Source organism: Eubalaena glacialis, chromosome 14 (genome assembly GCF_028564815.1).
Source record: "Eubalaena glacialis isolate mEubGla1 chromosome 14, mEubGla1.1.hap2.+ XY, whole genome shotgun sequence".
In the NCBI taxonomy this organism is placed as follows: domain Eukaryota; kingdom Metazoa; phylum Chordata; class Mammalia; order Artiodactyla; family Balaenidae; genus Eubalaena; species Eubalaena glacialis.
Genome location: NC_083729.1, coordinates 82,366,984 through 82,381,682, shown reverse-complemented (window position 1 = coordinate 82,381,682; position 14,699 = coordinate 82,366,984). Strand labels below are relative to the sequence as shown.

General features: G+C 37.0%; 1 protein-coding gene across 1 annotated transcript in view; it reads left to right on the top strand.

Moving 5' to 3' along the window:
• The first annotated feature begins 1,085 nt into the window (after positions 1–1,085).
• Positions 1,086–14,699, top strand: part of ZC3H6 (zinc finger CCCH-type containing 6) — a 52,582-nt gene continuing 38,968 nt past the window's right edge. The window contains exon 1 of the mRNA XM_061210753.1: positions 1,086–1,523. Coding sequence (XP_061066736.1) covers positions 1,492–1,523 — 32 coding nt within the window. The 5' untranslated portion in view covers positions 1,086–1,491. The remainder of the gene's footprint in view (positions 1,524–14,699) is intronic.

The window sequence follows — 14,699 nt, the reverse complement described above, 5'->3', positions numbered from 1 at the left end:
CTAGAAATGTATTATGTCCAAACGTGGCAAGTGCCTCCAGAATTATCCATCAGTGTACATCTCCTGTCAACGGCTGCATTCAACTTAAAAAAAAAGAAAAATGTGCGATTTTTTTTTCAATACACATATCCACATTTTTTAATTGAAAATTTAATCTAATTGCAATTGCTTCTAAATGCACTGCACTTATGCATCAGCAAAACACATTTACTCAAAGGAAGTCAGATATTTGAGAGGATTAATCAATCCATCATGTTAATAAAAAACAAGGACCTTCCTTCAAAACTAAGTAGCACACTAAACAGGCCAAAAGGTTGTCATTAAAAATTCTTTTTCTAAAGATCACGTTCATAAGTGTAAAGAAATGTAATAGCTAGTTGTTTTTATTTATAAAATATTCGTATGTATTTGGCATATAAAATATCAACGTTTTTATGAAATAATTCAAAACCTATATGATTCTTTTAACGATTTTTCTGTCATTATTAATAACCGGGTAGGTAAATTTATTATTAAATATCAGAAAAAGTTACATGCCAAGTTTTCCTCACAACGTGATTCTGAGTATTAAACATTACAAAAAGAGACATTCGCTACAACCTTGAACGAGAAAGTACATTGCCCCATTATTTAAGCAACCAAGGTTTTTGTTTTTTTTTTAATGACGACTCAAAAAAAAGAATAAATGACGACTCAGCAGTCGCGAGTTATTACCCCACCCGGGCTCACACCCGCTCATGGCTTTCAGGGCCCGTTTGTTAGGGCACGTCTGAAACTCCCCATCACTGGGAGGCGGTGTCTTGCAGGGAAAACCGCGGACCGCCGCGGACCAGCCCTGGAGGCGCGGAAGGACTGCAGGTTCCGCGGTACGCCACCCCCTCCCTGAACTACTCCAGGCTCCGCCCGGCACCGCCATCAGAGACTGCCTCCTCCGCTGCTTCGCAGGGAAAGCGTGAGAGCTCGCCCCCGGAGGTGATTGACGGGGCGTCTCCTCCAATGGGCGGCGCGCTCGGCCCCGGCGGGCTGGGCAAGGGCCGCGGCACGCGGAGGAATCTCTCCTGCCCTTTAGTCCCGGGCTAGGTGTTGCGGCAGGCGCCATTTTACCGAGTCGCCTGTCGCGGGTGCCGCCATGTTGGTGAGGAGAAATCACCGTTACGGCCACTGTCCAAATCCCCGCGTCGCTGCGCGCCGCCCGCCCGCTCCCAAGCCTCAGCCACCGGCGGCGAATAGAGACTAAAGCGGCAGCGCCGGCAGCGCGGGGCCGTGGCCCAGTGTTTGCAGTTAGAGCCCCACCTCTGTGGCGTGGTTGTTAATAGACTGGAAAGTCTGTGTCTGTGTCGCTCACTAGTAACCGTGAGTTTTTACCACTTCGTCACCTCCCGGCGGCGGCCGGGAGCAGGTACCCGCAGGCGGCGCAGGGATCCTCCCCGCGCCCCGCCGCCGCTGGCCTCGCAGACCTGCCCTCCAGCCCCGCCCCGTTCTTGACCAAACATGACAGACTCTGAACATGCAGGGCACGACAGGTCGGGAACCCTTCTTGTCTGTCTTTCTGTCGGCTGAGAGGAGGGGTCTGGGGCGGCGGGAGCGGGCCGGGGCCGCGCGCCTCCTGCATGACTTAGACGTCTCTGTGTGGCTCCATCCGTCCCATGACGTGCGCCCGGATGGAGAGCCCGGGGCCCGCGGCCGCGGGGAGGCCGGCCCGGCCGCGCCCGCCTCCCCGCGCGGGGTCCTTCCCGGCCGGCCCCGCCCCCGGCCGCACGTGCGAGCCCCCCGCCCCCGGGCGGGCTCGGCGGCGCCGGGCGGCTCCCGCGCGCCGGCTCGGGGCTGCGGTCCAGCCCGCGCTCGGAGGAGGCGGTTCCCGGTGCGGGGCCCGGCGTCCCCGTCCGACGAGGACCCGCCAAGAATTGTCAATAACTGGTGATTTATTTGACTACTACCCTAGTACACTCCTAAAAATAAACATGTGTGGTTTTTTGGTCTTTTTCTAGGAAAATTTTAAGCAGCTCCTAAAGGCCGTGTATCTGTACAGGCTTACCCCTCGCAATTTGAAATGGCAAGTTTCAAATGTTAACACAAAATAGTTAGACTTTGCAAACCTGAGTGTAGCACAGATCTCTCCTAGAGTAAAAACTCCATGGATCGTCCAGTCTAGCCCGATTTTCTAAATACTGTGATGTGTCATTTGAACATTTAACTGAGATTCTGATTTTTTATCTTTACTATGGCTTAAGAGGCCCATTCTTCGTTCCGTTTAACGGTTTGTGGGTATTTACTATTTTAAATAGCGCAAGTAGCATCCTTAAGTTAAGGTTAGGTTTTGAATTCGTATTGATATCCATCTTAACCGTTAAAAAAGAAAGGGTGGGCTTTCATTCATTAAAATTGCTGGAACAAAATCCATTGCATCTGATTCTTATTTAGAAAATTTAAAAGATCCAGAACCCGGCAGTTACTCCCTTGTGAATAGCATTAATCAAAAGTATACATTGTACTCTAGGCTGTATACAAATTGCTGAAGTTTTACCTGTGGAGTAATGTGACCTGTTTTGGTAAAGTATACCAAACACTTCTTTTTTTTTTTTTAAATCCAAAAGCAGAAATCACAAACATTACTGAAATTTGAAATATCTGGCAACTTTGAGAGGGATAAAAATGTTATTTTAACAATCTTGGTACCGTAATAATGCAGACGGCCAGAAGGCAAGTTAATTAAACGTGTCGTAATTTTTAGAAAGTCAAAAATGCTCTTAAAAAAAATTATGGGTAGGTAAGCTTGCACTTGACACATTTTTCATGATTATTTTACATTATCCTGTTATTAAAATGAGAAAATTCTTGGAATGGGTTAACTAATAACCTGCGAAGTTTCCCACTCTATCTGTAGACTAACCAATGATGGGGTTTTGCTAATGCAGCCTAAAATTCATTCTTTTGTGTGAAAGGAAATCTGTTCTCCTCTGTTAGTTCACAGAGCAACGTCAATATGTAGAATTATGTATTCTACATAAGGAAGCAACCATGTTGCCAAATTCAGATATCGAATTAATTTTCTAGGAAGGAACTGTGATGCCAAACTTTAAGAAGAATTTGAAATTTTAAAACACTGAATTAGAAATTAAAAATAAAAATTTAAATAATTCTTTGTAAGATATATAACCAGCTTGGTGGTAGGAAGTAGGGATTAAGCAGTAGTGTATTTAGTCTTTTTTTGTTTTATATTAGGATTAAGAAAACAATATTTTCTAGTGATTTCTGAAGCAAAAAGATTAGCTCTGTTTTAATTTATCCATTTGTTAAGTGGCAGTATTATTCTGAGGCAAGAAGGTTTATCTTTTTCACACCTTTTTTAGTCAACCTACATGAAAAACAAAACAACTATATCTAAAAACAAAGTGAACTAGGATTCAGGAGAAGTGGTTCTAGCTCCAACTTTGCTACCACTTAGCTTTGTGAACTTGAGCAGGCTTAGTTTCTTAATTGTTAAGAGGGTTGTATAAGAATTTTTCGAGTTCTACAGGATCAGTGGTTCTCAACCTTCTCTGGGGAGCTTTTTAAAAAATGTTGAAATTGTTTCCATTGGTCTGAGCTTTAAGATTTTTTAAAACTCCTCAGGTAATTCTAACATGTATCAAATTGAGAACCACTATACTAGACCAATATTAGCTAATCATCAGAATCACTTAGAGGAATAAAGATTTTTGTCCTGTCCAGAGCAACTGAATCAAAATCTCTAGGGGGGGGAAAAAAAAAAACTCTAGGGGAGGATTGTGGTAATCTGTATTTTTAATGGGCTCCCTGGGTAATTCTTAAGAAATTTGGGGAAAAATGGACTAATCTGTGGAATCCCAAAATATTCTGTGCTTTCATATTATAGTTATTTTATACTGTAATAAAAGTTTCCGTGAATTAGATGGAGAAGATATATGAATTCTGGTATTTGGAGCTTGGCATTGTCTCAAGGATATTCTTTTTTCGTCATTTTTGAAAATTAAGATATTGCGTGAGTGCAGGAAAAAAGTTAAATCTATGATTTTTATTTACAACTGGTATAATTATACAAATTAAAATATTACTATGATGGTTTACATGAGAATTAGATTCTACATGTAAATGGAAATTCACAGAATGCACAATTTTTTCTTTTAAAAAATTGTTTTCTTGTACATGTTTTATATGGTGAACATTTTGCATAAGATTTGTTTGCCAAATGAGTTAACTTTAAAAAAAAATACCCATTTGTACTTTCCTTTAAATATTTTCATGCCTGGAGTGAAAACATTGTATTTTTATAAAGTGTTATTAATATAAAAATACCTATAAATGAACTTGTGACTATGTAGACTGTTAGAAGAGGACTTCTGCATAGATCTTTAGAATTAATTAATAGAGGTGGAGAAGGAGTTGGAGCAAGTCAAAGGGAGATAAAGTTCTTGTCTCTCTTTGCATTCAGTTCTTCCCTTTCATCCAGTTCTCTTAGGCACAGCTCCAGCCACCTAGCTTTATATTTCAGCTGGATGTTGACCTAATTAAAACAACTCACAGATAACTCTTAAAGGCTAAATACTATGAGGCCCTGTTCTGGACACATCTACAGTTGAGAAGGAAAGATAAATATATGCCCAAGTAATTGTTACATTTTTTGAAATATGCTAAAGGTAAAAAGTTTCAAGGGCCTACACTGGGGAAAAGGATAATTTTAACATGATCAGTATGAGAGCTTGTGATTCTCAGAGTCTAATTGAGAGGAGGTATGGGTAATACTTTCCTTTGGGAGGAAGTTATTCTTTGCCCATGATGAACAACCTTCCCACCTTCTTTCCCCCCTCTCCCTGCTTTCCTTCCTCATGTAAACCGAGATCACCAAAACTCCAGCTAGTCAGAATTGTAGTAGTTTATATTTCCCCTTCCTTTCCCTCCCCCACATAGCGATTGAAACCTTACACCGGAGAGTATGAAGAGGTGAGGGTGAAGAAGATGATTACACTTTCCATTTGTAACAGGGCTTTCCTTTTGCTCGCACATTAATCCCATGAGGTAATATAGTGTTGCAATGTTCAGTAATTTCTCTGAGATCCCACAGATAGAGCCTAGGTAAGAATCCAGAATGCAAACTCCTACCTGCAGTGTTATTTTTAACTCTTCATTAAGTTTGCATGGGGAAGTAATCCAGTAAGTTCTAGCCTTTACTTCTTGAATTGTTTGGGATTGAAATGTGGTATATTTAAGAGAGCTCTGTTTTCTGAATGAAACCTTGGTTCTGATCCTAGTTTTTCCTCTAGCTTGGTTAATGCTCTCTTCTTTTTCATGATTATTTTTCTTATTTGTGAAATAAGGTAGTTGAACTAGATCATCTCCCTTCCTACTTTAAGAAGTCAATAATTTTCATTTGAAAAGTTGCAGATGCCTTTTCTTACATCAGAGTTCACTTTGATGTTCTACACAATGTCTGGTTTTACAAACAACCAGTCAAATCATTATGCTGTACACCTTAAACTTACACAGTGCTGTATGTCAATTATATCTCAATGAAACTGGAAGAATGAATAAATTAACTAATTGCCTAGTGAGGGAAGGCATTGACTCCAGTAAACAAGAGATTGGTAAATTTCTCAAATTCACAGAGTAAATCAGTGGGAACTCAAATAATATGACTCCAGAGCCCACACTTTTATGGTAGAATAGACATCTTCATCACATGAGAATGTATATATATATATATATCAGAATGCCAATTTAGTCATTAAAATGAGTTTTTAAGGTGTCCTAAGTTAATTATCATTAAAATTATAAAACCACATAAAAATAACAATCTGTTTATAAAAGTGGTACAAAAATAAAGAACCTAGATTTAGAACTCATGATATTCAATAATATACATATGTTGCTGTTTATAATTAATGTACTTCAATTCATTTGGTCCATATAGAAAGAACAGATATTAATGTCTTCATTTTATGTTGCCTCCATTTTGTCATAAAGATAGGAAATCTGATATCAGATGCTAGGTTGGATTTGGGACACTTGAAAGTTTTTTTTTTGGTTTTGTTTTTTTTTTTTGAGGTATTACTTGATCACAGGGAATTTCATCCTTGTTCATTATAAATTCATCTTATATGACAAAGGGTTTTTCTAAATCTTAAAACATTAAAAATTGAATTTATAAAGAATATTTTTTCACATTATTTTAAAAGGGATTATGAAATCAATTAAATTAACTAACTTAAATCTACAAATTTTTAACTATAGAAAACACAAGTTTCAAACTATTAAGGGAATTCATTGAAAATTCGTAAGAGGTCAGAAGAACCGATACCTCTTTTTTTTTTTTTTTGGCTGTGTTGGGTCTTCGTTTCTGTGCGAGGGCTTTCTCTAGTTGCGGCGAGTGGGGTCCACTCTTCATCGCGGTGCGCGGGCCTTTCATTGTCGCGGCCTCTCCTGTTGCGGGGCACAGGCTCCAGACGTGCAGGCTCAGTAGTTGTGGCTCACGGGCCTAATTGCTCCGCAGCATGTGGGATCTTCCCAGACCAAGGCTCGAACCCGTGTCCCCTGCATTGGCAGGCAGATTCTCAACCACTGTGCCACCAGGGAAGCCTCAGAACCGTTACCTCTTTGCTTGGATTTTCCTTGAATACTTGCAGCTGACAATAAAATGTTAGATCACTAGTACTTGTGTGTGGGGTTAAGTTCTTTATAACCTCTACTCTTTGGCCTATAAAGGAGGTTGTGGGTTGATTTCTTTTCTACACCCTTGGAGTACATAAGAGTCTGTTTTAAAATTATGTTTTGTGCAAGCAAATGAAAATGAAATAGAATAACGCATCTAAGTTAGAAATACCTACATATTTGACTTTATATATATTACATATATATATATATATATTTTTTTTTTTTTTTTTTTTTTTTTTTCTGAATGCCAAATATCCAAGTGTGAAAACCAATATTTGACCAAAGCTAGGGCTGAAACCATAGATTAAACTTTTGGAATATATGAATAAATCTGAAATATTGTCCCTCAAATTATTACAATTTATTATTAGAAATTTTAGTGATCTAATTTTTAAAATAGGACATTACAGTACAGTAACAATAATTTTCAGCACTGCCTCTTGTTAGGTACTCCTGTGATTACTGTAATGCACATGATAGTGAATGGAGGGTCATTTTCAACTGATATTAGTGGAATTCTAGATAGTTGAGGGAACTTTTTTTTCCTCTAACATTTTCTCTTTTATATATTTTTTAACTCTCTGGGGCAAACATGATTGATTATGTAGCACATAACTGAACTTTTTTCTCCTCATGAAGTTTTGAGGTAGCAAAGTTAACATTCTGTTTTTCATTTATCCACAAAAGATGTGAATTCCGAAATGGGATTTTTTTTCTTGAAAGATTTATGGAATTAAATAATTAAAAACTAAACATAGTCTTTAGAAGTTATTTTGTTGAATGTTATGAATATTAGTATGCCAAATAATTGAACAAAGTTAGAATTATGACATATAATTTCTATTATTCTACTTTGCATTTTTTACTTAAATTTTTATAATTATTTGTCAGTTCAAAAAGGATATAATATTCTTTCTAAAGTCATCAGCTAACTCACTCTTGCAGTATTATTACTCTATTTTTCTATTTGACTATTTGAAAATTAATTTCTTTTGTACGTAAAATAGCTTTCATAATCATCAATTGTGACATTTTTCTCTTGCATTAATGTACATTTATACTTCATCTAATTCATAAAATGTCAATATATAAAGCACACAAGGAGATTCTAGTTCTAAGTTGTACCTAAAATACCTTCTTAACTTGGAAAATGAATATTCAGATACTAACAGTAAATTCACTTGACATGGCCTTTTAATATATGACCTTGTTACACTAAACTAATGATCACACAATCCCTGATCATGTCACATTCAGGGATACCAGAGCTGACTTGAAGGAGGCCAAGACAGAACGAAGAAAGGTACTTTAGTTGGATACTTCAGGCAAAGCCTATTTTGGATTTAAAAAATATATATACTCCCACCACACTCCCCAAATCCTGGAGCCCCAGTTCCTCCTATTACAGTAATCTGGTTATCAGTTAATTTGGGGTATTGGACACTTATATACCAAGTATCCTTTTTGGATATTATTGGGTCACAGGCAGTTTTACCCAGCTCATTATAGATTCATTCAACAAGACTTCTTCAACTTCTGTTTTGATATGATGCCTAGAAGATTGTTTTCTGGCTTTCAAATTCTAAAGGTATTTTATTTGCTGAGATTCATTTCTGTTGGATTTCTAGCTTCTCTGGTCAATATCAGAGGACCTAAATCAAAAGGATAAATTGAAAGGGAATGAAAGTAAATGAATTTTAGCTTAGTGAGATAGCAAAGTTAGTGAATGAAATATAAAAAAGAATTTTAGGGAGTGGCCTAGTGGTTAGGATTCCGGGCTTTCACTGCCGTGGTCTGGGTTCAGTCCCTTGTCGGGGAACCAAGATCGTGCAAGCCACGTGGCAGGGCCAAAAAAAGGAATTTTTTAAATGTAGTCTCAAAACTATGGCAAGCTAATTCAGTTTTAATTATGTTATAGTCTCTGCTCATGGCATAAAGGATGTTTGAGGAATGATATGGTTTTCCTTCATGATGTTAAACATACAAGTTTAAAGATGTGTTAAAAAAATTTAATTTCATAAATTAATACACAACAGTACCTATTCTGGCTGGCATTGGATGGGGGCTGGGAATTAAGCATTAACAAAGATTTTATCAGAAACCAAATTTGTGAATTTTTTTGAAGGAACTCTTAAAAAACATGGCATGCCTTCCTGTCTTACTAAATAGACAGTTACTGATTTAGCTTTTTCTTAGTTACTTAGGATCATCATGAATATGTATTGTCATTATAGTCGCTCTGAATACTAGGTATTATACTCCATCTTGTGTCTTGCTGCATTCCGGAGACTTTGGAAATATGGAAGCTTTCACACAGACTGTCGTTGCTAGGTGTTGCTTAATGATAGGATAAGTAGAAATACCCTCAGGAACAGACTCCAAACTTAGTCTACCCCAGATTCCTTTCTGCTTCTACTTGTTTCAGATAGTTTTTCATTGTTATTCTCTGAAGGAAAATAAGAGAAATTTCCCATTAGAATCCATGCTCCTTGGATTTATAACCTTTCCCAATTTCTGTGGAAGTACCTGTAGTCTAGCATACCCATTTTATTCAAATGCATGTATTTCAAGTAGATCACAAGAAGAAAGGAAACTTGTTGAGGGCTGTCTACTAGGTACAGTGCGAAGTAATTACCTAACTTTATCTCACTTAGTCCTTAACTCTGTGCTGGTAAATTGATTCATTACATTTTGTAGATGAGGAAACTGAATATTAGAGATTGAGATCATTTGTTCAAGCTCATATACCTAGAAGCAGAATTTGAACCCACATCCTTCTGGCTCTAGAACCTTTCTTCTTCTGCCCTACTATGATTTTTTTTAAGTATTCAGTTTTAACATATCACAAGTTTAAAGCATTAAATAGTCATTTTAAGAAATCTGTTGTTGGTTACTTTTCTTGTTTAACACTCCTACTTTAATTTCCAGGTTCAGGTGACCTCACTTTGCCAGAGCCCTGGGTCCTCATTAAATAAGAGAGGTTTTTTGTCTGTTTGATTTTGGTTTGGGTCAAAGCCAACTACCTTATTAAGTATTACACATTCTTTTCTGGATGTTGGTGCTTAGCCCCGTCTTGTTTTAATTGAATGGCAAGCCTTAGTAATAACATAGCAATTTTCGTTTCTTCCAACATTCCTCTCTTTTCTTCCCCTCTCTGACTTTGATGTAGAGAATTTCATTTGGTAGGCGGTTACCTGAACTGCACCCCTTTTTATCAGCCTGTTTGGAACCCTGAAATGAAATAGGGAGACCCATTTTCCAGCTCTCATGATTTGATCAAGTCTTTTTACCTCTTTTTTTTAATCTGTTCAATAAAAATATTTTCCTTTGAGCACTTAAAAACATACTATTCAATAAAAAAAACCTATAGCATCAGTCCAACTGGTCTAGCCTGGTGGCTCTGTTTCCTGACAAATATTAAAATAACTCCTGTGGAATTGAAGTAACTCACATTTACTCTTTTTTTAATTAATTTTTATTGGAGTATAGCACATTTACTTTACATGTCAGAAATGCAACTTCCAGACCGCAACAGTTTCTCTGTATCATCTCTTAAAATACCACCCAAATCATGTGTTGATGAAGTTTCTTTTTCCCCAAATTTTGTTACTTTAAACATAGAAAAATGTTGAAAAAATTTTTACAGTAAACACCCTCATGTGCTATCCACCATTTGGTACGGTTCTTAATCTCTATATCAGCTACTATTAAGGGGTTTAGCTATTTGCAGTTTCTTCCTAAGACCAAACACATGTTGTGACTATTATAGCAACAGGGTTAAGAAAGATGGGCCTGGGAATCAGACGGCCTAGGCTGGGTTCTAGCTGTGTCATCTACTAGCAGAGTTAGTTAAGCTTTTTGTCTCCTTTCTTCACCAGTTTAATGGGGATAATAATAGTTACACTTGACCCTTGAACAACACTGGTTTGAACTGTGCGGGTCCACTTCCACTTGGATTTTTTTTTCCAATGGGAAAGACTACGTACTACACGAACCTGGGTTGGTTGAATCTGCAGATACGGAACCATGGTTTTGAGGAACTCTGATATAGAGGGCAGACTGTAAATTACGTGTGGAGGGTCGGCACCCCTAACCCACATGTTGTTCAAGGGTCAACTGTATTTCATAGAGTTAACATGAGGGTAAAATGAACTGACCCAACATGCCTGGCACCCTAGTAAGTGCTCAGTAATTGTTAACAATCGTATTATATGATGATGTAAAAATAATTTTATTTTTTCACTACAAATTTGGATTGAGATGTTATTTTACTTCAGAATTAATATTAGTTTATCATGAATACATTAGCTGGAATTGAAGATAGACAAATAGTGAAATAATTAGATGACAAAAAGTATAGATGAAAAATTGCTGAGGAATATTTTTAAATCATTTGTTGAAGTCATATATCCATAATCCTCTGATGGCCCCAAGTTTTTTTTTTTTTTTCTTTTTTTTCTTTTTTTTCTTTTTATTTTTTCACACACACACACACACACACACACTGTATTTTATTTTTACAAGAGATAAATAGACTGACACCAAGCATTGTACATGGATGACCACAACAAAAGCAACAATGATTGCAATTACCAAACATGAAAAACACTCAAGGCCCCAAGCTTTTGAAAGATTCTGTTCCAGGCAATATTTTGGCCTTTATGGGGAAACAAAGTTAACTTATTACAGCTAAAATGGAATCATTTACACTTTCTGTTTGTTCATATCTAGATTTGAATGCTTGCAGGACTAAGACAACCTGGTACTGTAGTGAATGGGGACTTGTAATGCTTCTTTAAAAGATAACCTTTAGTTTTATTTGTATTCTCTATTGTTTTTCTCTATTTTGTTGATTTATGTCCTCACATGTATTATTTTCACTCTTCTTTTCAGTTTACCCATTTCCAAGTGCTTTAGTTGAATGTATAGATCATTTGTTTTTAATCTTTGTTATTTCCTGAAAATGTGTTTAAATAAAAGCATAAATCTCCCTCTAAGGACTCCTTTTCTTTGTTCAAAAGGTTTTTAATTTAATAACTTCATGGTGTACTCTGCACCAAATTTATACTGGGAAGTTCACCAGGAAGTTACATTGCTTGAATTTAGATGTTTCTTTATTATGCTACTGATACATTCATTACTGCATCAGATAATTATAATAATGCCTTTGAATTTTGAATAGTTTGAGGCTTAAATGATTGGGATTACGTGCTGCTATGATAGAGAAGATTAACATATTATTCATTCCTATCCTTACTATTTTTAAGGGAAATCTTGACCCTATTCAAAGGAATGGTCTCAGCAATAATGAGGTGACATTTTAAAGGTATAAATCATGGGAATGTTTGTAATATTCACAGAGGACTGCCTGAAGGATAATAGTCTATTCATTTCTCGATATTAGTAACTTTCAGCTAATTTTTTTTTTTTTTTTTTTTGCCTCAAGACTGTTGGAGAAAAAACATTCCTATCAGTAACAGGGTGACTGTATTCGAGTGGAGTGCATCTAGTATCAGCATCTCCATATCTGTTCCATTCTTCTTTTGGACTCACGTTGGATTGTTGCAGTGGCATCCTGCTTTTCCTGTATCTGTTTTGTCTCTCCTCTAGATCTGTTTTTCACTCTCAATTAAATTTGTATTTCAAAATGGAGATCTAATTACAATGCCTCCTTTCCTGGAAACACTTCCAGTGTTTTTTCATTTCTCTAGGATAAACTCCAAACATGCCCAAAGCCCTGCATGATCTAGTGCTACCCATCACTCCAGTATAATTACAAACCAGCTTCTCCCCTTTCCTGTATGATCCGTGACACTGGCCTTGTCTCCGTTCCTGTCTCACTTCTCATGCAAAGAAATTTTGCTCATCCTATTTTCTCTGTCTGCCAGAGGCCCTTCCCTACCCCTGTTCTCCTAGGCTAACTCATCATCTCAGTTCATTCATGGCTTCCTCAGGGAAAGCCTTCCAGACTTCCCTGACAGATGATTTTTCCCTATTGTGTACACTCATAGCACTTTTACCTCCTTCATATATGGTTGTTATTTTATATTTATTTGTGTGATTCTTTGATGTCTGTCTCCGCCATCACTAGATTGAAAACTTCATGAGAGAAGAAAGCCGTTATCTTTTTTGTTTACCATCGTATCCCCAATTAGACAGTAGTGAATAAATATGTTAAATGAATGAATGGCACTTTTTTTTTTTTTTTTTTTTTTTTTGCTGGGAGGGCAGAAGATTCTTACAAACATATAGTTTTTGAGAAATGCTGCTCTAGATGTTGTGGTTTTCATCCCTGGATTAAATCAGAACACCAGACAGTTGTGTACTTGGACAATATTACTTTGTTTTCCTCATATAATTGCTTCTTCTCAATTGAACTTTGGCATCATGCCCTTGGTTCAAATTGGGGTATGCTGTAAGTGATAAACTGTTGTATGGACACTATTGAAGATAGTGTCCATTGTATCAAGTACTGCCCATTGTATCTGATAATATTGTCTTTATAAGGACTCAGAGGAGAAATTTCTCTCCCTTCTCACTCCCAGAAACAAAATTGTGCTTCTCTTGAGCAACTGATCTGTTCTTGTCCTAAAAGCACTGTTGTCTTATACCTTATCCTGTTTCCTAAAGCTCAGGGTCAAATTTGCAGCTTACATCTAGAAATTAGTTAGGGATTTCTGGCATGCCACTATGTAAACTAATCTTAGTCTTAGCACTGTTTTAAGCTTTAGAATTTTAACTGTGATTTATTTACATATTTTATAGTTTGTTCAATAAAAGTCTCTATAAATAGCTTCCAAGGAATAATAGAACTCTATCAGAACCTTAAAAAAAAAGGCAAAATTAATCTGTTAATCTGCTTGCTGACTAAGAAACAAGTTCAGTGTGTCTCTCCATGCTGAAAGTGGAAGGGATAAAGAGGAATATAAAATGTTTATTACATATTGGGAGGAATTCTAGGTATTAAGTTCTGATTGGTTCATTTGGGAAATAGAAATTCTTCCTTTTGATTTTTTTCTGCTTCTGTCACAAAAGCACAGGCATTGCTTTATGACGATGTCTGAGAAGGGATATGAAAGTGTCTGTTAGGCTCAAGGACAGACAGTCAGCACTTTTTTTGTATGCGCATGTTGGGAACTTTGCAGAGTTTTAACAGTCTCCCCTTGTCCTACTCACATAAACAGCAAGTTAACATGTATGCTACAATCTTGTAGGAACCTGATTAAAGGCCTTGGCTTAACTGAGTCCCTTTGTTTTCCTTCTGTTATAAAAATAAATTTTTGTACCATCTCATGAAATAACAGCTGTGCAGTAGCATATCTGACTCTGGAGACCAGGCATTGAAAGAAAAGTAAGAGTAGCCATGACTGTTAAAAGGAGAAACTGGAAGGCACTTGAGAATGATGACCAAAGATTCCTCACTTGACCAGGAGGTCAGATGTTAAGGCTCCTGCTGAGTCCACATTTGATAGCCAAGTTGTCTTTTAGTTTGAGTATAGATTGGTCAACTTTCCTTATGGAATTATTCCATAAGAAGCAGGAAGTATCAGCCATAGTGTATATTTTTCTTGGCTTGCCAGGAAGAAGTCCAGGGCTATGCTGTTACCTACAACCACTTGGATCAATGAATTTAGTTTGTTGTACTTTTAAGGCTTTACAGTATTATTTATTCTTTCAGTCAATGTTAATAACACATTTTTGATATATTTTTCAAGTTATATGACCCCCTTAGTTGAAGATAGAGCCCTAAGAATTCTAGCTTTAAGGGAGTAACAGTTTTTTTGTTTGTTTTTTTTTTTCTCTAAGGAGATCAGTGTCCCTTCAGACACTCCCAGAGAAGCATGGTCTCCTGAAGGAGATAGGATGGAAATATGTAAAGATGTCTAATTATTACATTGTTATAAATACTTTATATATGCAGGTTAGGTTTTGATGAAGTAAATATGAGAAAGCATGTTGATTCAGGAAATAAAGATTAGAAGGGCCACATATAGTTTAAAAAACAAAAGAGCAATTACTTGTAACAAAAGTAA